Source organism: Dermacentor albipictus, chromosome 1 (assembly GCF_038994185.2).
Source record: "Dermacentor albipictus isolate Rhodes 1998 colony chromosome 1, USDA_Dalb.pri_finalv2, whole genome shotgun sequence".
NCBI lineage: Eukaryota > Metazoa > Arthropoda > Arachnida > Ixodida > Ixodidae > Dermacentor > Dermacentor albipictus.
In genome coordinates this window covers 153,845,632-153,868,776 of record NC_091821.1, presented here as the reverse complement: position 1 = coordinate 153,868,776, position 23,145 = coordinate 153,845,632, and the positions used below count along the sequence as shown (strand labels likewise).

General features: G+C 47.5%; 1 protein-coding gene across 5 annotated transcripts in view; it reads right to left on the bottom strand.

Annotated features, from left to right (window-relative positions):
- nvy (CBFA2/RUNX1 partner transcriptional co-repressor nervy) overlaps window positions 1-23,145 on the bottom strand; it is a 177,544-nt gene that overhangs the window by 65,388 nt on the left and 89,011 nt on the right. Inside the window, exons 1-2 of one of the 5 annotated variants that reach the window (XM_070527585.1) lie at window positions 19,964-20,081; window positions 11,723-11,868 (exon numbers count right to left, since the gene is read on the bottom strand). The exons of 3 other annotated variants lie outside the window; for them this stretch is intronic. In XM_070527585.1, coding sequence (XP_070383686.1) covers window positions 11,723-11,771 — 49 coding nt within the window. In that variant the 5' untranslated portion in view covers window positions 11,772-11,868; window positions 19,964-20,081. Of the gene's footprint in view, window positions 1-11,722; window positions 11,869-19,963; window positions 20,082-23,145 lie in introns of those variants that run through there. One more of the 5 variants, XM_070527594.1, reaches the window with a different exon arrangement.

Sequence of the window (23,145 nt, the reverse complement as noted above, 5' to 3'; positions counted from 1 at the left end):
AGAGACCATAGAGCTGGATTAGGTTTGATAGAGGTGGATTAGGGTGTATTAAGGTAGATTGGGACTATTAAGCAGGATTAAGGTGGATGATGGAGGATTAAGACGGATTATAATGGATCGCGGTTGATAAAGGAGGATTAAGAACGTATATGGTAGGTAAGGTGCATTAGGGGCGATGTAGATTGATTAGGTTGTATTAAGGTGGATTGGGAGTATTAAGCTGGATTAAGGTGGATGAAGGAGCATTAAGGTGGATTAGGGTGGACTAAGGTGAATAAGGGTTCATTGAGTATTAAGCCCGATTAGTCTACCATAATCCCCCTAATGCACATTAATCCACCGAATCCACATTCATCGACCTTAATCCTCCTTCATTCACTTTAATCCACCATAATCCACGAGAGTCCGCCTTAATGAACCCTAATCCAACGTCATCGACCTTAATCTGCTCTAACTCTCCTTAATGCACTTTAATCCTCCTTAACCAACGCTACTACTTCCTCATCCACTTTATTCCATCCTAATCCGCTATAATCGTCCTTAATTCACCTTAATCCACATTCATCTACTTTAGTCCACCCTTATCCTCCTTCATTCACTTCAATTCACTTTAGACCACCATAATCCTCCTTAATGCACCTTAATCCTTCCTAATCCATCCTCATCCTTCTTCATGCACTTTAATCCACCCTAATCCACTATAATCGTCCTTAATGCACCTCAACACATCTTCATCCACCCTAACCCACCTTCATCGAACTTAATCCAACCTTGTCCTCCTTTATGCACCGTAATCCACTTTCATCAACTTTAATCCACCTTAACTCTCCTTAATACACCCGAATTCATCTTAATCCAATCCTAATCAATCATTACTTTGCTAATCATTAATCATCTCCTATGCGCGGCTGCACATGCTTTGGTTCGCTTCCCGCGTTCCATCGGTCACGTGATATTTTCTGTAGCCCACAACGGTACCTTGATACAGAGGTCTAAGGCTTTCGCTTAATAAGCCACACACAAAGGGATGTGTCACAAGCAATACTATATCAGACGCACGAAATAAAGCATCTCATCATGCGGCAGAAAAATTGTCTGGAGTATAGAACTCGCCTCAAAAGCTCCTTTTACATCGGTATACCCCGTTCATACGGCTTTAGGAAAAAACCAACCTCGTCATAAATGTTGCCTCTAGCATTATCGATGCTGCTGTTAGCATTTCTCAAAATTTTCAACCCCACTGGGGCGCGCAACTGGCCCAAAATAACACGCCTCCATAGAATCCTGCGGCCCGTCCGCGGTAGCCAAGGAGGAATAGCGTGCCGTGCGCAGCCGGCGGGCGAGGAGAATCGAGGAGGAAAGCGCCGTGAGGAGGAGAGTGTCGCTACTTTCAAACATCAAGGGGCTTTAAAGTGAACACGCGCACTCTTCCTTACGCCAAGCCTCGCCGCAGGTCTGAAGAGCCGGGAGCGCAGGCCGTTCCATGCCCGCGCCTTCGATCGGCTGCCACCCGCGGCTGTCACTACAGCGGTAGGCAACCGCTGTTCAAACTCTCAAACAAGTCTTAGTACAAAGTCTAACCGAGAGCTGGCGCTGTTCAAATATACACTGTGCGCGCGCGGGGTTGAATGAATTGCGGGAAGCGGTGCGAAAGGGAGGAAGTGGGGGAGGGAGGTGCGCCATGTCGAGGAAGAGGAAACCAGGCGCCAAAGCTGCGCAAAGTCTCCCCATGTGCGCCCAGCCGCTGTGACACAGCGGCAGGTGCGAGCCGCGCTGTTGACAATGGCCGCGGCGGCGCATTCTTTCCGCCAGGTGACGCAAAGGCACACAAATCGAGTCCACCACATGTTCCCCCAACGTCATGCCACAGCTTTTAACCTATCCGATGCTTTTTTCCAAAGGTACAGAACCTCCTCTGAAAAAAAGTATGAGAAAAGTTCCACTTTGCTTGAAAAGATTTGTGAACTGGCGGCCTGCGGCCGGACAGAGGAGTTCGCAAGCACGAACAATTTATAAGAACGGGCACCGGTCAGCCTTCACAATGAAGGAGTTACTGCGAGCGCGATGGGCAATGGGAAAAATAGTGTCTTATGAACGGTGAGGTTTTACAGATACGGTCCTACTTTAACAGAACACCTCTAATGGTAGAGGAGATTGGCATGTGCGCAAACGTCGGCCGATGAAATGACGAAGCAAACGATAGCGAGACCGTCATCGAGGCTCCAGAAGATCACACACTCCGCCTACGTATGGAAGGCTTCCGCAAATTACTTCTATACAGCTTCCTTCTTTGTGAGCAGTTCACATAGACACGTAATGTAGTCTGTCTTTACTTGGAAAGTTCGTGTGCTCTCCGAGCATATACTTGTATTGGACAGCAAGCCACTTGCCCTATATGGCGTATTTTGTCGCGTAAGCTTCTTTGTGAACTACAGTCTCAACCGCGTTTTATTGACGAGACACTTCCAATCACAAAATGTGCGCACGAACCTGAAGCTGATCCAATAGCTATTGTTGCTGTGAATCAGCTCGAGTACGCACACTTCGCTTTTCATGCTCCTCATGATCTATTGTCTCGCTGCTACGCTGCTAGAGGGCGCGTCTAGTGAGTGTAACAAAAGCGTGGACACAGAAGGGAGGAAGAGGTCAAGAAAGTTGGCGACCAAGTCCAGGGTAACTGAAAGTGTACATAGACAACCAGGAGTCATCAAGAAGAAAGTGAGTGACAGTGAATTGGATGCAAATAACGGAAAGAAAGAGAGAGTGGGAATAAATAAATTATAATAGAAAAAGTGTACAACGCAAACGGCAGTGCCTCGCTATTTGAGGCTCGAGAGTGTTGCTTAAGGACAAAAACATAACCGAGCAAATATTCGCAACAAGATGAGGCATGTGCCTGCTGCAGCAAAAATCCGAAGACCACTGAGCACATCCTAATGAAATGCGAAGGTATTCTAGATAACGTACACCTTCCAGAAGCGCTTGAGTATAAAGTGGACGGTAGCATTAACCGGTCAGCAGTTCAGATAAGCAAGATGCGTATAGAGAAATGGCGAGAAAAAAAAAAAGCAGGGAAGGGAGCGCTACCACCGGATCCGTTACAGACATATGTAGCGATACAAGGTAGATAAGTTTTGAGGAAGAGATAAAAGATTAGGGAAATGTACACAAACATACTAGGATGAAAGGCATGTATAGCATACCTGATTAACTTAAGCAGGTGAGGTGACTACTGTAAAAGAGTTCAATTGAATGTTGCGCCAGTTGGTATTTTGACATGAGAACCATCTTGAAATAGTGCGCAACGGGACAGAAGAACATAAAGGAAGAAGAGCATAAGTGCCTCTGTGCGTCTTCCTTTCTGTTGTGCCGTCCCGTTGCGCACTATTTCAAGATAGGTGACTATTGTCACCACCCTGTTTCAAATGGGATGCCAGTAAAGTATCATCATCATCATCATCATCATCATTATCAACAACAACAACAGCAACAACATAACCAGCTTATCTGGAAGCTTTGCTTCGTGATGATAACGGCATTCGCATTTATTCGCGTCGTATACGGTTTTGTATTGGTACGCCGATGTCGAATTATGGTGGTCATGACGAGTGAGTTGAAATAACAAAGGGTCTGCGTTAATTTTTTTCCCGACTAGAGAAAAGGCATTTCAAGATGAAGCTATGGGCCATATAGCCAAACTTAACGAGCGATTAAACCGATTCCAGGCCACCATAATGTCTGTGGAGGATGTTAGGCCTCCGAACACCGTTCAACTGGGATAACCAACGCCAGCATGGTAAAGGTTCGCGAAAAAAAGTTTATGAACGTCCGCGCTACACGTCACGCTAGATTGGTGGCTATGACGTTGTGCCGCTGAGCGCGAGGTTCCAGGTTCAATCCCGGATGGTGAGGCCGCATTTCAAAGGAAGCGAAGTGCAAGGGCACTCGTGCATTTAGATTTAGGTGCACCTTAACGACCCCCAGATGATCAAAATTAATCCCGAGTGCCCCACTACGGCGTGCTTCGTAGTAAGATTGTGATTCTGGCACATAAAACCTCAAAATTTAATTTATAACAACGCCACTTAACCATCCGCAAACCTTGGCCATACGAAACCGATGCCCTTGGTTGACTTGTCATACAGTACCTTCCGCGGAATGTTGGCGGGTGAATCAGCAGCACGCCGCATCGCAGCGAAATTCGCACCTCCCTTTTTCATGGCTGAACAAAGGGAACATGAAGTGCAGGTGTAGAGGAATGATTGAACGAAGCAGCGCGGGCGCACACGCACACAAATACACTGTCCTTCTAGAAACTATTGTATTCTAGAAACTATTGGATCGCCCCTCGTGCCAAACACTGAACGTTTTTTTTTTCATTCCGATAACAATTATATGGACACTCCAGGTGCACTTCTGCCGTCGGCGTCGCCGTGATTTCCGTATAAAATCCAAGGTCGATAAAATCATCGCCACGCGCCGTACACTGTATGTGCGAGTGAACACTGTATGTGCACTGTATGAGTAGTACACTGTATGTGCGAGTGACGCCGCTCAATTTCGCGGGCGCGAGCGAGGTAGGCGGGCCGGAAACGTGCCCTCTCTGTCGCACGCGAGGCACGGGAATGAGGCGAAGGAGGGGGTGCGTTTTTCTTCGGCGGCTCGTGCTTACGGCGCCGCAGCCGTGCGGGCGCCATATCTTGAAAGCGACCTGCGACGTGGCCAAAGTGCGCGCCTGCGCGGGCCTCATCTTCAAAGCGATCTGCGATGTTTTCAGAGTGTGCGTAGAGCAAGTAGCTTCGCATGCGCTGTGCTTTCGACGTTTTTTTCGCGTTGAAGCGAGAGATGCACCAAGGACAATTCGCCCGCAGCTGCTGCCGCGATTCCTCACTCCAGCATTTTGACAGCGAGTTTCTGCGCTCATCGAGCGAGATGTGTTCAGGTTTACCTGTGCACGCGTGATACCGTGCTTGCTAATTTAGTTAAAACACGTTGGCGGGCTAGTTGGTATGAATCCATGATAGAATGTGTAAGGGCGACACATTCTATCACAGAAACACAGAGACAGCGCTCTCTGTGTTTCTGTTTCTTTCTACGCGTCCTCGTTCAGTCGTGCTTACATATTTTATCATTGTTAATTTAGTTAGTAAGCGAATGTTCACAAGTTTATACGGCCGATAATGTTATATCCTTACTTCGTATAGCTATCTACTAATTTGCTATCGCAATCGGTGCTTTGCCTTTCGGGCGAAACTGCGACATTTCTTTTCCCCAATCCCTTTTGCACTGCGTGTTACAGCTTCGTAACCAGACGTGTTACAGTAGGTCATAATTTTCTCGTCGTGCCTTGGTGCTTGTTACCCCGACAAGTCGGTCTCAGAATTTTCCGGAAATCCGCAGTGGTGGTGTTGTGGTGTTGGCGTTGCGCTACTATATACCCGAGTACTGTGCACTTGGTAAAGAACCCCCAGGTAGTCGGGATTATTCCAAGGTCCCACTCTAAAGCGTGCCTCATAATCATATCGTGGTTTTGGCGTGTAAAACCCCAGAATTTTAGTCTTTAGGAAGGCTACTAGAACGCATTAAGCTTTTTCCACTCGTGACCTAACCGTGCCCAGTGTACAGAGCCTCTGGCTGACAAATTATCTCGATGAAGTCACTTCACAAGCGAACTGTGAGTAAACCTTTGCCTAGTTGTTCTGCTGTATACCTGTAAATGGTTCCCCTGTATGTGCTATCCTCTCTGCTATCCTCTCTCCGTGCTTTCTGTTCGCCTGCACTCCCCCACTGCTGACCGCCATTCACGTGTCACATGACGCCATTCACGTGACGCCAACAACCCAAAACTTCTTTTTCGCTTCGCAAAAGCTTTTGCAATATTTCTGGGAAATTAACTAATGTGCCAGTGTAATGGCACATGTAAGTCCACAGCGCTGTGCGCCACATCTTACGAAATAAAACAAAACGGATACGCAGCCATTCCCGCAGATTGTATGATGTTGATCAGCGGCCGATTTTGAGGAGGCCGGTAGGGAGTTGCTGGTACCGCGTCGTCACCGGCACAATTATAACAATTGGGCGCGTCGACTTTAATGCCGGTGTCGGTGTTATCAGCAACGCCAGCTTCAGGGAAGCACGATTGAATACCGCGCAAGAGAAAAGTACAGTGTGTGTACAGTGGCCTTTCTTTCGAGGAATCCGTATGGGTTTCCTTTGTAGCAATTGCTACGAACGGGTGGATGTCTAATTTTCCCTTTATTCATTACTTCTCTCCACCTTGCGGGTTTCCGCAGAACTACTACGTCAGTGTGGACCACCGATGCAAAACTGACATACAATTTTAAAGCTTCGCAACGGAAAGCGCTTCTGTCGCGGCGTCCGAACTTATGTCGCTGCGACAGAGAGTGGCACATTTCTAACGCCACGAAAGAAAATGTGTAGTCCCGACAGAGAGTTCCTGCTGCGACGTCAGAATCGCTGTTGCGATAGAAAGTTGATGTTGTGAATTCATAAACATTTGTTGTCGCGAAAGAACGTTTCTGTTACGGCTCAAGAACTCTTGGCCGTCGCGACCGAATGTTTCTGTTGCGACGTCAGAATTGCTGTCGTAACGTCAGACTCACTATCACGATAGAAAGCTGTTGTTCCGATTTTAGAACTCTTGTTGTCGCGACAGAACGTTTCTGTTGCGACTACAGAACTCTTTTTCGTCGCGTCAGAATCTTGCTGTTGTTCCGACTTTAGAACTCTTGTTGTCGCGACAGAACGTTTCTGTTGCGACTTCAGGACTCTTCGTCGTCGCGACAGAACCTTTCTGTTGCAACGACAGAATTTCTGTCGTAACGTCGGAATCGCTGTCACGATAGAAAGCTGTTGTCGTGACTTCAGAACTCTTGTTTTCGCGACAGAACGTTTCTGTTGCGACTTCCGAACTCTTGGTCTTCGCGACAGAATGTTTCTGTTGCGACATCAGAATTTCTGTAGTAACGTCAGAAATGTCTATCGCAACTACAGAAACGTCAGGAACTTCTGTTGTACAACAAAAAAATTCTGTAGTCGCGACAGATATTTCTGTTGTCTTTATCAAATGGGTTTGTATTTCTTTATATTTATTTATGTTAATAACCATCAAATTACCACTACCATTACAATCCATGTAACAGACAATGTGCCTTGCCATGGATGCTATATAGACGTGCTAACAGCACGTGTGGTAATGTCGACGGGATGGGCTGAAGCGTCGATTTGCTTTGCTAGCAGCCACAGGAAGCATCAAGCGTCGTCGCACCGTCGGCGTCGCCGCCACACCACTTCCTCACCCTCCACCACCCCCGTTCCGCCGAGCATCGAACTCCTTTCCCTGCGGCAATGAGCACTTTGGTTTGGACGCACCGACGTCACTGATCCATCGGGCAGCGTCCACGCTTAGCAATTTGTGCGGGATCTTGCGCACCCCAGTGAGAGTGGTGACGCTTGTGCATGTATTTCGGAGGCCGCTACATCCTGCAGTGGACGAAGCTGAACTTTTGCCATATGTCCGATGCGAAAGCCCGCTGCTGTGTCAGTGAGTCCACAATCGGAAGAAGCGTCGTGTCTGCCGGCTCTTTATGTTGTTCTCTTGCGTTATATTTCTTTGCAATTAAGCAGCTTTATTGAGTTTTCGCTCCTGTTACCTTTGCTCGGCACGATGCACTTTGCCGCTCACTTTCGTAGACACCTTTACGGAATTTCTCACAACGCGAAATCGGAGCCTTCTCAACCGGCGGTGCACTCTTCGTAAAGGTACCTCATAAATACCCTCGCTGTTAGTATAACCGGGAAACTGAACTGGTTGGCTTTGCTCCGCGCTGCAACGGCGTGTTTACTCGACGTGTCGAATGATTTGTGCCCGGCCAGTTCGGGGCGGGCATTGTTTCGCCCTCAGCGGCGGCCTGCTCGTCGTCGGCGCACCGCCTGCCACAGTGACGGCTGTCGCAGGTGGCCGGAGACTGTTAATGGCAGAGCGCGTGTGCGCGCTCGACTCGGCGCTGGCCCCACAATGCAGTCAGCGCGGCACAAACAATGTCAAGTGTACATGCCGCAAATGACGCAGCTGTGCGAGGAGCGGAGCGTGCTGGCCGACCACCTGTCCCGCGGCAGCAGCTGCACTCGCTGCGCCTCGGGCTCGCCGCGGACGCTGGCCCCGGGCTCTCAGTCCTGGGTCGCGTCACAGCGGACGCCCGGCAACAGCGACAGGAAGTGCAGCGTTGCAGGGCGGGATGCACGGACGTTCCCAGGATGACCGCGTGGCATCTTCGTTTAAGTTAGTTTCACTGCGACAGCTGTCAAGAGCCTCGGTTTGACTTGTCCATCCGTCCGCTCCGTTACGCTGAAACGCGTGTCGTCGTCCCGTGACCCGTGCATCGTTTAATTAGTACGTGATACGGATACGGCCTATGCAACATTTTACTGCGATAACACTTAGGAGCTCCAGACAAAGCTTGCAGTCTGCGTTCTGTTACGCAGAATGTTTTTACTGTTGCATATTAGTTGAATAGTTTGTACACGGATGTAGGAGTTCTACACAAAGGTTGGGGTGTAGGAGGTACTCGAGGTATAACTACTGGCGCAGTAAATGGGTTCAGAGCCGTAGAAATTGCTCAAAAGTATACTGTGCAGAACAGTGGCAGAGGAGAATGAATGAGACTTTAAAGCTATAGTGATAGTCATAGGTCTATGCAAAGTCCTGCAGCGAAGAAATATTGCACCCGAGGTGGTTGCTCAGTGGCTATGGTGTTGGGCAGCTGAGCACGAGGTGGCGCGATCCAATCCCGGCCACGGCGACCGATTTCGATGGGGGCCAAATGCGAAAACAATCGTGTACTTAGATTTAGGCGCACGTTAAACAACCCCAGGTGGTCGAAATTTGCGGAGTCCTCCACTATGGCGTGCCTCATAATGAGAAAGTGGTTTTGGCACGTAAAACCCCATAATCGTTTAAAAGAAATATTGCACATCTGACTGGATTTTCCTATTGTCTGTGCATACGTTGGCCTTTGCGCAGTACACCAGAAATGTGAATAAAGTTACGGACGGCTCGTTGTGCTCCACTTCGACACAGACGCTCAGCAGACCATTCAAGACGACAGGTGTGTGCCCCAAGGCCCGGCAGATCAAGGCAAGCAGTGGGCCTGTACACCTGTCTGATCAGCTGGCTCTTTGGTATTGAAAAGAGTTTCCCGCAAGAGGCAAACTCGCGCCGCTTGTCGCCGCCCTTACAGCTTCCTTTAATGCTGTTCCCAGATAGCAACCAACTGGGCAGTGCAGACAGAAATTGAACTGTGGGTTATTAAGGACGCTGTAGTGGAGGACTCCAAATTAAGCATTTAGACCACATCGGGTGCTTTGACGTGCGCCTTAAGCTAAATATACAATTGTTATATATATATATATATATATATATATATATATATATATATATATATATATATATATATATATATATATATATATATATATATATATATATATATTTATTTATTTATTTATTTATATATATTTATTTATTTCGCCCCCAATAGCGTGCAGCCACCGCGGCGAGGGTGTTGTTACATGAGAATCGAGATTTGCGCAATTGAAGCTCATCGGAGACCCGGCAATACAACAACCAAAAGCGAACAGCGCAGCCGCCTCAAGCTATTGTTAAGCGCTTCAGCAAGTGAAATAGCCTTGTCGAGGCCTTGACGAAGGCATACCGGGTTGTCGAAACTGTTGTCAAAAGGCGTGAGGATCCTGCCATGTTCCACTTTCCTTCCTTATTAGACAGACTGTGGTGAAAGGCGTAATATGCTCGTGATTTAATGTGAACCAAGGGTTCTATGTCAAGCGGTAATTTTCATCCAAAGTTTCGTCTTTCTAATCTCTGCACGTTTGTTTTGCATGTACTGTTTGCTCAAGACAATGGTCTATGGCTGTGGAAGCAAGTAAAAGCTGTCTGATGTGAATGGCTCTCTTCCTGCGGCGCCTGTTCACTGAAGCTCTGTGAAAGTTACATCGCGGATGTCGTGAGCCTATGAAACAGCGACGCTTTCGATCGAAAGGACGCTATCTTCAGTGGTCACTGAGGCAAATATAAGAGCACCTCATCAGCCTGCGTGATTTGGGAAAAGAATCATTTGCTAGCGCAATGCGATTAATAGACGGAACGAAACGCCACTGCTGTGCAGCCGTTGGCTGAAAAGGAAGTAACGTTAAATTTAAACTCCGTACAAAGTGCAAGCATACGCTTCAATTTCGGCCGAACGTTTCCGGTGCTGACTCCGTCGATGAGCAATGTCCAACAATAGAGTTCTTGCCTACCATGTGCCGCAGAGTGTCGTAACTAAAGCCATACCATCTAAAACAGAACGTGGGCTTGGGTGCATCGCTTCTGAATTCAGGCATGAGTGACCTCCTTGCCTGTCCTTCCTTTTTTTCTCTCTCTACACGCTAACAAAGCAAGCTGTAGCAATGAAATGACGCCCGACGCCCTAGGCACGAATTAATAAAAGAAATTAGTCGCGGCATGTGTACGCATGCTTGTCTAAATACGGCGTTGTCAGCGGCGCAACTTTTGTTTTGTTTCTCGAAGTTACTTTCATAGTTTCTAGAAAACGTACTAAACATAGACTTAGCGCGCAGTACTTGCTTAAAAGCAAGAGCTCCTCGCTTAATCTTTTTGTACACAGACGTAGATGGCGAAGTTATACGAAAATTATATGGCCAACGAAAACAAAATCTACCGTCTTCTGCTACGATTTGCAAGTGTTACACTGTAAGTCGAGTACATAAGAGAGAGAGAGAAAAAAAAAACAAGAGGTAAAAGGCATAGAGCTTAACCACATTAAGTGTGCGGTTGGCTACCTGCTGAGTACGGCAGCTCTCGTCTCATCTAAACAGCATTGGGCTCAGTCACTACTTGGGAAGGAGTACATAAATATGCACACAAGGCGATTGCGGCGGAACATATTCACTTTCTGAAACGCCGGCACTTGATCTGTCTTATTGAAGCGCTGGCATTGAACCTTCGTCTGATCTCGTATTTCCAACATCCACGTCTGTAACTCTACTGCAACTCCTAAAGCTTTGAATGCCTTCAACGGCTCAAATTTCAGCCGACACCGCGAGGCGAATATATTAACTGCGTTGAAATGTTCAAGCTTCTACTTAGTTCATACAACTCTCGCGATACGTCCAGACTACACGCCAAGGAGTAAATGTATTCCCGAACGACCTCCCGTAGACCTCACGATCGGTCCATTCTGAGAGCGATAAACGCCCACTTAGTAAAGGGAGAATGGACGTGCGGCGCGCAAAACAAAACAAAAGAAGAGGTAAGGGAACGACACAGACGCTGCACTCTCTTCTTTTTGCTGTGTTTTACACGCTGCCCACGTTTTCCAAGATGACCATTCAGTTCACGTCCTGTCTTCAAGTTCTTTTTCTTTTTTTTTTACATCTTTGTCGGCCTTTGGCAGGCCCCGATGTTTCTTGCGTATTGTTTTTAACTGCACTTACTGTTCCCTTCGATACCTTAGAAGCACGCAAAATAGCCGCAAGAACAAGCTCGGGAACTTAGGCACACGACTGAAGCGAGAGTGATCAGAAACGACCGCGTCCATGGCACGGGGATTGAGCGGACGGCCTCTTGTTCGGCTGCCATCGTGCATTTCGCGAAGAGCGCGTGTTCGCATGTAATACGTACAGCAACGGTCCCGGCCCTTCCACCGTAAGATTCCCAGTGTGCCGTACATTGTCCCGCAGCGTCACATCCTCGGCGTCAAGTGAACGCAGCAGCTCGCCAACAACGCTTTCGGTGGGCGATGCGACTGGCCGTCAGAGCGCCGGGTCCTGCACAGCGCAGGCCTGGTTTTCTCGCTTGGTTCGGAGCGAGTGTAATGGCCCACACGGGCACACACTCATACACACACAGGCACGCGACAGGGCTTGCCGACGAGTGCGCGCTCCCACACGCTAGGCAGCGCTTGTATATACCCACAGCCGCCAGCTGTTATGGCAGCGTAGGGCGTACAGAGCTGCGCTACGCTTAAAAAGAAACGGAAAAACACAGTAAAGAAGGCAATGGGACTACGCGCAGAACTATATCGCTGAGCTAGCAGCCGGCGCAATATAGTGGTGCGTGAGGTAAATTAAGTCGGGCTACCACTTGGTCCGCGTTAACTCCGTGTCAAGCGAAGCTACAAGGCATCGAGTTCTTTGAGACGCACGTACATATTTTCCAGTGTGCATTTGACATGTATAAGAATGCCCCAGCTTCTCGTTTAAGCTTGCAACTACAAAACGCATACACATTTAAAGCAAATATACAATTGTCGGACCACGAACATCTTTTTCTTTACTTCTCAAGTGTCTTAAAGGCTCGTGACTTCCGAAACACGCAGCTAATGTAGCATTTCAAAGCAAAGAGAAAGATTTGGGCGTCACGTACGGTTGAAAGCTTTCATTGTTTACCGGTGTGTGTGGGCGTGCGAGACAGATTGGTAGAGGAAAGTAAGGTTGGGAGTGAACAAGATTTCGCTTGTCTACAACGTGTCTGGGAACAGAGAGGGATAAGGGTGAAGAGATCTGACGCCGCAGCATGGGGATTCTTTCAACCTTTGATGTGAACGAGATCATTGACGATGGCGCTTGATTGGAAAAGAAGAAAGCACCGCCGCCTTGCCGCTCATCTGACGGTCTCAGTGGAGAAGGCTTGTTGAACTTATTCACAAAGACACGGTGCCCTTGACCGCCTCCCACCGGTGATAGAGTGGAGCCGAACTCAGTTCAATTTGATTCGACTTTTTTTTCTTTTCGACATCATGTCACATGGTGCCAGGGGCACATAGAAAATTCCCCAAAAAGTGCAGCTTGACCGGCGATCTGCGCCCGCATAGCACCAATAGCTTGCTTATTGACACGCATCATAGTTTTAGGAACGCTGCGGTATGTGCCCACCCTGCTCCACGCTGGAAGATTATGAGTAATGTTTACACCTAGACAGTGTCGCGGCGAGTGTGTGACGAACACAACACGTACTGCGATCTTTATTAATAGACACGATAATGCCAGGACGTCAGCGCTTTCTCTTTTCTTTTTTTTTTCCGTTTCAGAGTGATCAAAGTCTATGACCACAAGAAACACAGAACAATTAATGAAACGAAACAACAGAGCGCATAAGCGACCTGGGCGTGCAGGCGGTCGTGACGGAGCCAATGCCGTGTTACACTTGTGCGTACTGATAAAAGAGCGCCGAAGTCAACGGCGCTCTCTGCGTCCGGCAATGTTTTTAGGGAATGGGTCATGGAATCTAAGGGCATAATTGCTGAACTTCGATGCCCTTCCTCGGGGTATGCTTCGCGGTCCCGTCATTCCCTTGTAACTTACGTCTTGCGCATCAGATATTTCGCCCCGTCCCCTCCTCCTCCACGTTTTTCTTTTTTTTAGCTATCTTCTTACACCTTCATGTTTTTACGCAATATAACTGTGCTCATAAATAATTATTCTCGAAAGGTGAGCCGCTTGCGTAAAGCGTTAAGGAGATCATTGGTGCTTGGAAAATGTAGGCAGCTAGGCCAGCTATCGAAAAGTTCCCACACGTACTCGCTCCGTGTGTAAGACGCACGGTTCCAAGGCGAAGCTAGCTTTACAGCTCTCACTTTACACACGATGTAGAAAAATATTATTGCCTATATTAAGCCTCTTAGAATGTCCAAAACTGTGCCACTCACGTGAATAATAATAATAATAATAATAATAATAATAATAATAATAATAATAATAATAATAATAATAATAATAATAATAAACATTTATCATAAGCGAGATGAAGCGAGAATTCTTTTCTGTGCGACAAAATGGAGCAGGTACTAGGCAGATGATTACGCTGTACATCTGATAGGGGGACGTGGTCCGGCTCAAATTCTAATAGCGGCGACTTGATCGCAAGCAGACGGTAGACGGCAAGCTACTGGAATTCGCTCCGTGGTTTTACGCGCGTGAGTGCCCTTGGATGACGATCCAGTACGAAGCGATGTGTAGCCTTTATTATAAACACTATGCGGCTTCTATACTTGCGGTGCTCGTTTACAGAACTAGTTTATGCAAGAAGCAGATCATGCAACATTTAGATGAAGGAATCCACGCTAACGTGCCAACGCAGTTTCTGTGGAAACCCGCGGACGCTAGCGTACCTAAAGAGCAATGCAAACTAGCAGATAATGCGTCGGATATGTTAGGGCGATGTAGGAATGCTTAAATCTCAACTGATAAGTTTACTTTGGCCACTTATAGTTCGGTAAATTATTAGAAATTTAAAATAGGCACTGGCTTTCGAGACATAATTTCGGGACATCGAAAAGGGAAAATGAAAGTGCCTGACGGAAGGACATTATCCTTTCTTCGAAACTATACTCCCTGTGTGGGCGGCTTTCTACGTATACAAATAGACCAAAGCGAGATTACAGGGCGCGATAAAAAAATTAATACCCAGCAGTAACAACTGAAGCAACGCTTGCAAAGCTTGTGCTTAGATAATATCAAATCTGGCGAATGGCTGTTCTCTAAATGCACTTTGTTGGACAATAATAAAAAAAACTAATTTAGTGCTTGGCCTAGCGAATTTTCCACGGAGATCACACTTTCCGGGTTTGTCGAGGCACACCTGTGGCCTCCTTCTAATCAGCAGAAAGCCACATCGGGCAACCGCTATAGCCAGGGCTCCTTGCATGCGCCAGATATGCCTTCGCTTGAAGCGCAATATGTGCACGGCTGCCATGAGCATTACGAAGTCGCAAGTCCATGGAAGGCGCTGGCGCGCGCGAACTGGGCCATCTAGTCACCAACAAGGCGGCAGCGGCGTTTCTTTCTTTCTTTGCGCGCCACGCTGGTTCCTCTGGCCTCAGTCGCTATGTGCACAACTCTGTTAACCATGCTTCTACCTTCCGCTATGTACGGAGCGATCTTCTTCGTTAGTTAAATGTAGTCGCCAGGTACCAATTCATTCAATGCAGGAGGCCTACGTCGAAGAGGTCAGGGTGGGAGGATGGCAAGAATCCAACAAGTGTCAATGTATACTGTTCGCTGAAAAGTCCTTTGTCAGCGCCAGAGAGAGAGAAAGAGAGAGAGAAAAAGAAAAAAAGCTCGTCCACCCAGCGTCTGCCATTAAAGCCATAAGTGCGCCCTACTTCGATTTGAAAACAAGAACGCAGTCGACACTTGTTGAATAAGGTTACCAGAAAGCACATCTTACAAAAGCGTCGATTGTGTGAAGGAGACGGCATGTGACGGCTCACACGCGGACTCCTCAGTGAACACATGGTGCAGTAGGATGACGGAGCTAGGTGGTAATTTAGATTTTTAGAAGACACCGGGCACAACGGGTCATGGCGTCATTTAAAGAATATAGGAATAATTCATCAGCACTTTCCGCGAACGTGACGCCAACCTTAGACACGTAACGCCAAGGCACGTGCTCCCCCTGTGGAGCTCGAGTAAATGTTTGGTCGCTTGAACCTTACGAACAAGTCGGCCCAGCGCGCAGTGCATGGTTACAACGCGTAAGCTGCATTCAACATGTGACAGCATGCTTCAGAGCTCCACCCAAGGCTCTGACGAGCGAGATATTTGCGGTAGCAGGTTGATAAGTCACTAATACAGATCACACCGTCTTCGGAAACGTTGACGTATCTGTTAGTGGCGTTGCAGTACATTAGCTTCTTCAGTTCGGAAGGACATTAGAATATGAATGAACATAGAATGAATGAAAAATTAGAATATGCGTGTGCCATATGGGACCCTGCTCATTCCAATCTCATTAATTCACTTGAAAGCATTCAGAACCGTGCAGCGCGCTTTATCCTCTCTAATTATTCACGTCATTCTAGCGTAACATCCATGAAAAAAACATTAGATCTACCTGACCTTTCACTACGTCGCAAGCATTCTCGCCTCTGTCTTTTTCATAAAATATACTACCTCAATCCTTTCCTGAAAGAAAATCTCTTCACCAGACCCAGTTACATCTCATCTCGCATCGATCATCAACACGAAGTGCCAACTTGCCGCACTAATTTATACCATTCTTCATTCTTACCAAGAACCGCCACTGCATGGAACCGCCTTCCCGCCTCCTTAGTCATCATTTGCGACAGCACCAATTTCAAGCTTGCTGTTCAAAGTGCCTTATAGTTCCTTCATTATTTTTTTATTTTTCTCTCGTTCTGCAAATAATGTACTCTACCACTCCTTTCTGTTGTGCCTGCCAGCCTTGAAAGTATGTACAATAAAGTATGCCCGATTCTTGCACTGTATGTTTCTCTAGTCATCAATAAAGTATTATTATTATTATTATTATAAATAAATACATAAATAAATTGAAACGAAGTTGCGCGCTGTCTACGCAAACACTTAAATGGAGCAGAGTGCTTAGAATGAAGTGAGCGAGCTTTGTGCTGAAGAAATAAGCCTTTTGGTCGAAATCACTAAACATAATGTTTTCATGCAGTCCTCTATCCATTGAGAGATGCACTGTAGTTCGTAAGCAGTAGCGTCTTACTCATGTTACATCGAACCTCACGCGACAAAACGCTTTCACGGAGGCCAGTCCGGCACATCAACGCAATACGATCAGCGCGCCATCTAGCGACATGCTGCGAAACGTGACCATCACTGCGCCGGACAAGAAGGATTTACACAGAATCCACACGGTGTGATCATATTTAAGATTTCGGCAATGTTTAAAAATTGCCTCTTGCAAATAGTATAATTCTTGAGACAAGAGGCGGACGAGAAGAGGCGGCCGAAATTAGCACGAGAAATAGAAACACATATTCAACGAATTAATTAAAAAGCACTAATTAACTTCCTAATTAATTACTATATGGCACATATTGCAATTTACGAATTGTAGCCGGCGAGCTTGCAATACGTATCCACTTGAAATGAATCTCCAGGATTACACCAGTTTCGATATATTTACCAATGTGCGGGACCAAATATAGGCGTTCCAGTAATTTTTGTGCTTCAATGCATGAAAGAGCGTTTTGTAAAAAATTCACCTACAATTACGATACGCCCTAACGCGAAATTTGAGTGCAGCGTGTTTTAATTTCGAGACATATTGAGGCAAATAATTTGAGAGAGACATGTAGCAGAGTTGGCAACCGTCGGAAACCTAATCTGCGGGTCAAGCGCGTCGGCTTTTATGGATCACTCGTCGGAGGTTCCAATGTATTCGCTGCTGGCGCTTGGCTTCCAGAAAGTACTGCGCGATTTGCGTCGCGCATGCATTCATATTACAAAACAAGCGCAAACCGTGACACTCGAAACAAGCCCGAACCAGACCAAACCAAGCAAACCGAACAAGCGCGAGCAATAGCTGACGCAGTCAGACGATAATACGAAACGAGTGGTCCGGCTGAGACCAGATACGAGTACGCATCGAGCAGTCGGGTGGGTCCGAATGAAACCAGCTTCGCGCGCGCACATCACTGAAGGGGTTGCTCTCATTGGTCTCCGCGTTCGCTCTTTCATCTTTCGCTGTTGCGCTCGTTCGTTCGGTTATGCCGCCGCCACTCGCCGCAGGAACGGGCCATTGAGAGCTGCGTTCTAAAACGAGATTGGAACAACAGTGCATTTTTATGGCGAGTTTATAACGCATGTCTCCTAATTGCTGGAAATTAATTCCAAGTTAATACGCCTTGCAAAATCAGCGGCTACAATTCATAACTTGCAATGTGTGGCATAAAGTAATGGATTAGGAAGTCAATTAGTAAATTGGTTTAATTGGTTGAATGTGGCTTTAGATTTATCATGCTCAAGGACTACAATTATGTTATCTCCTACAGGAGGTTTTTCAAAATTCCGGAAGACCTAAAAATGATCACCCCGTATTTATGGCATTATTGGTCACTTGCTTTTATGCTACGCAGGATGCAATCTGTGGCAAAATGGCGCTGCCGATGTACGGTCAGACAGTTCAATGTGACGGACTGGCCCTGTGAAGTAATCTCCTATCACCAGCGTTTCGTTTATTGGTATCCACAGCGGTGATAAAATCACTGCGAATTACTTGACGTCCTTTGAGATTTTACATACGCAGTGACTCCAAATTTTTATTTCCCGCAAACGGTTTGTAGATGCGAAATTGGAAATGTCCTTTAGCTAATCTGAGGTTCTTTCTTTCTTTCTTTTTCTATCTTTGTTGTTCTGACAGTAGACGTTAACGTGAATTTGGTTGGTTGTGTCACACACCAACCAAATTCACTGTCACATTGGCTGATGGCTTAATTCAATGCAAAATAAAGAGATAGAGAGAGAGAGAGAGAAGCAACGAAAAGGCAAGGAGCTTAACCAGATGGAGCGTACGGTTCGCTACCCTGCTCTGGTGGAAGGGGATAAAATGGCAAAAAGAGAGAGAGGAGGGAAGAGAAAGAGCGCTCTAACTCGTCGTCGAAAGGTCTCTGCGACCGTTTGTAGACCTGGTGTTAGCCTCAAGCAAGGCTTTCAGAAGAATGTTTATAAAATTTGTAATCACGTACGCCACATAAATGTACAACGGTGAGGTGGCAAACAGCGGTATTTTGTGTGTATAGTTTGCAAGAACTGTCGCCCTAGACATGCGCATAACATAAATGTCGATATATTTCGTCGCTAAAACGAGTTATCGTGAGACAGTCAAAGAAATGTGACAGAGAAAATGTGTTTAGATACAATATTCACCCCTAGGCTTCCTGGGAAAAATTATTGATCTCACTTGATAAGATTTCGTGCACACAGCGCTATGTTTTTGCTAATCACAGAGTAGCTGCGCCAATTGGCCTTATGGCCGACAATGTATCTTTCATGATAAGGTACTAACACGCGGCCGCGAAGGAGTTCATCGCACTGGTTCTGCAGGTATGGCGCTAAGCTGATGAGCTAACTTGGCAGATCAAGAAGAGAGAGAAAGATATGAGAGCATATACTGAGATTAAACATTCCAGATATAAAAAAGAAAAGAAAAACTCTTCTACAGAGACGCTCTCTGAGGTTGTTCATATATTAGCAAGTAATTACCTCTGCACTCTATGCAAGTCAAGCTAAACAACCATCAGATCTCAAACTGAACCGTGACGAATCGATTTGATTATGTACCAGCTGTATCCACAAGTTGTAATGATGTTTTAGAAGCACTGCTGAACTTTTTTAAAAGCATTCGGATACTGCGACATTTGTGATTGCATTGCGCGCTTACTGTTCGTGCTCGAACATTTCCGTGTTTCTGTTATTTTTCACCTCTTGCATTTTTTTGGCCCCTCTTGCCCAAAACAGGCACCCATCCAGAAGGTTTCTCGAATAACCTCCCTGGTCTTTCCTTTTCTTATTTTGTGTCCCTGTTCTATAGGGACGTCGAAACTACTGATACAGTCAGCTGAGCTAGAGTGAGTATAACATGCCAAGTACAAGGATGTATTTCAAGGCAGGTTAACGGCGATCTGCGCGGATATGAAGCAACACATTCGGCAGCGCCCTCCAGATTGATCTGTGTCAGAGACACGCTGCAGAGACACAGAATTTGAACGGTCACAGTGCCCAGGTCTGCGTGGGCGCTAGTCCCAATGTTACGGTCTCACGCAGCCCAGGTGACCACAAGTGACTCCAACGCGAGTCCGACAGCTTGGTTTTCAGTTGACACTATCGCTATGATAAAATACGCTTGCTAGGCATAGTGTAATGCTAAGCATAGTATAATGCCTAATTTCGTCCGGCATTGAAGCGATCGTACCACGGAGAGGGAAACGATTTAGTGAAGCAAACTCGCAGAGAAACTCGCGCGTGAGCGACGCTTATCTGATCCAGTCTGTCTCGACCAGGAGCCAAGTCCACTGCACGCACCGGCATACGCACGTGGGTCAAGCGCGGCGCGTGAGCGGAGGGCTGATTTGGAGAGAGAGCGTCCGGGTACCTGGAGTGCCCGGCCGGGCAGGCAGCAGCAGCGCCGTACCGAGGGAGCCGTCGCCAGCCGCAGGTGCATGCCGGGCCCGAGGCTGGTGGCCGGCCGCGCGCGCTGTCCTCGAGTCGAGAGGCGGCCGGTCGCGTGTGTGCGCCAGCAGCGGCAGCGCGCGCGCACGACGCCGCGTGCGTGCGTGCCTTGCGAGCGAGGGGCGGGAGGGCAGCCAGATGTGACGGCGCAGTGCGTGCGAGGAGTGAAAGGGACTGGGCAGCTGCACGCGCTCGCAAGAACAGCTGGGCGCCTCGCCCGCCGCGTCAGCTCTGGCAGCGCCCGTGCCGCGCGGCTCAGGTGCTCGCGAGTAGCACTCAGGTGCACCACCTCGCACCAGCCTTTCCCCTCGCGACGAGCGACACAAAGCGGCGCCCTCCTCCTCGGCCTCCGACGAAGCACGCGCTGACGCTGCGCGACGTAAAAGGCGCGACGAGGGGGCTCTGCGTGAGCCTCGATCTGTGCGCCGTTTCTCTTTGTGTATCGCGACAAGCGAGATCGATATACTATAAATGTTTATTTTCTCTCTCGGAGGCACGCTATCCTCTCGGCGGAAATGGCGTCAATCCGAAAGGTTTCTCTGGTACGGAATGGAATTTGGAGTATATAACGTTGGTTGGGGGCACGCAACGTATTGTATACGAAAGCAGCTATCTATTCGGTGAAAGCTTTCCGTTGCTGAGCTGCGATTATCCGATGGAGAAATTGCACGTATTCCGAACTTCGTGAAAGAGCGACACTCCAGTTGCTCGATGCAGGCGAACGTGCCCACGATGTGAAAGAATCCGTATTCCCGTATATATATATATATATATATATATATATATATATATATATATATATATATATATATATATATATATATATATATATATATATATATATATATATATATATATATATATATACCGAGAAGTAGCTGTAGCGTTAGAGGGAAAGAGATAGAAAGTGAAAGCAGGACAGCACGACGCCTGCTCTTCGCAAGCGTCATGGACAAATGCGCTATGTGATCCCCATCAAAGAGCCCCACATGTGTTCAGGAAATAAAACGCGCATTTTGCTGCTCCTCTACTCCGCGCGCAAAGAGTGTTCACGAAGAAAGTGTATTGTCCGTCCGAGAAAACGAGAGTCGGTCCCTTTAAAGAACAAAACGATTACACACTGGCGTTGCGCTTGTATAGTTAGTTCTTCGGGCTGCTCGGCGGATGAGACCTGTGCCGCCCGTGCCTCGGAGCTAACTGCCCGTCTAGCCAGTCACCAACATCCTAACGCCCAGTATCCCCGGACAGGGGGCCAAAGTGATTGAACTGGTCCTGCCTCCCTCCTGCCTCTCCCGTTCGGCTCCTTGGCACAGGTGATCTTTGCTCCGCTGACTGTGGCGCCGACTGAGCGCGCGAGATTCGAGGGCCGTCTTTCGGCGGCGGTTCTTGGAGGCAAATACCATAAACACGGTGAACGGTTAAAGTGGGCAGACAGCGGCCTTGTCATATTTTACACGGAGCGTCTGTGTTCTATAGCGACAAAACTAAATTATGGAGCACCGCAAAACTGCAGCACAACACAGCAGATGGGGCCGTTGAGTTACCACCGACTTCTATAGCACACTCCTTAATGATGCCCATAAGATTGTCGTTGATTGCTTCAACACTAAAGTCCTCTTCCTGAGTTAAATCCGAATACCTGTTCTGTAGCTTGACCTGGAATTGTTCTATTTTCCCTCTTACCGCTAAGTCACCGATCGGCTTCTTATGTACCAGTTTCTTCCGTCCCCTCCTCAAATATAGGCTAATTCGAGATCTTACCATCCTATGGTCACTGCAGCGCACCTTGCCGAGCATGTCCACATCTTGTATGATGCCAAGGTTAGCGCAAAGTATGAGGTCTATTTCATTTCTAGTCTCGCCATTCGGGCTCCTCCACGTCCACTTTCGGCTATCCCGCTTGCGGAAGACGGTATTCAGTATCCGCATATTATTCTGTTCCGCAAACTCTACTAATAATTCTCCCCTGCTATTCCTAGAACCTATGCCATATTCCCCCACTGACTTGTCTTCAGCCTGCTTCTTGCCTACCCTGGCATTGAAGTCGCCTATCAGTATAGTGTATTCTGTTTTGACTTCACCCATCGCCGATTCCACGTCTTCATAGAAGATTTCAACTCGCAGGTCATCATGACTGGATGTAGGCGCGTAGACCTGTACGACCTTAAATTTGTACCTCTTATTATGTTTCCCGATAAGACCTGCCACCCTTTAATGCTATAGAGTTCCTGTATGTTACCAGCTATATCCTCATTAATCAGGCATCCGACTCCTAGTTCTCGTCTCTCCGCTAAGCCCCGGTAGCACAGGACATGTCCGCTTTTTAGCACTGTATATGCTTCAGTTGTTCTCCTAACCTCCCTGAGCCCTATTATACCGCGTTTAATGCATGCTAATTCCTGCAATAACACTACTAGACTCGCCTCACCAGATAACGTTCTAGCGTTAAACGTTAATTACCAGGTTGAAATTCCAATGGCGGCCTGTCCGGATCCAGAGATTTTTAGCACCCTCTGCTGCGTCGCAGGTCTATCCGCCACCGTGGTCAGTTGCTTCGCAGCTGCTGGGGACTGATGGCCGGGGTTTGATTGTTGTATTCATATAGGAGGTTGTGGCCAAGTACTTCACCAGGGTGGCCAATCCTGCTCTGGTGAGGGAGTGCGTTACCGGTTCTGGTCACCGGGGTCAGGCCGCACTCCAGGCCTGATTATACAACTTTATCAAAGCGCGGATTTTTTTTTATCCTGTGGAAAATTGCGCGGCACCGGGATTTGAACCACGGTCCTTTTGCACGCTATGCGGGTGCTCTACCTCTACACCATCGCTGCATCCTTTCTGCATCGTTGCATGTAGCACACAGGTGCACAATTTTCGGTTTATGGTGGGTCCTCGCGAGTAGTGCAAGCCGAAATTTGTGCACTTGTGTGCAACACGTGCATTTTTCCGCACGTGCGCACGCGTGCGGAAGGCGTGCGAAATGAAGCGCAGATTGAGGCGTACGTCGCCCCAAAACACAACTCACAGCCAAAGTCACTCCATCACAATGCAAGTTGACTCAGTCGGCCTCAGTTCATGCTTGTACATACCCTGAACGTATATTTTATT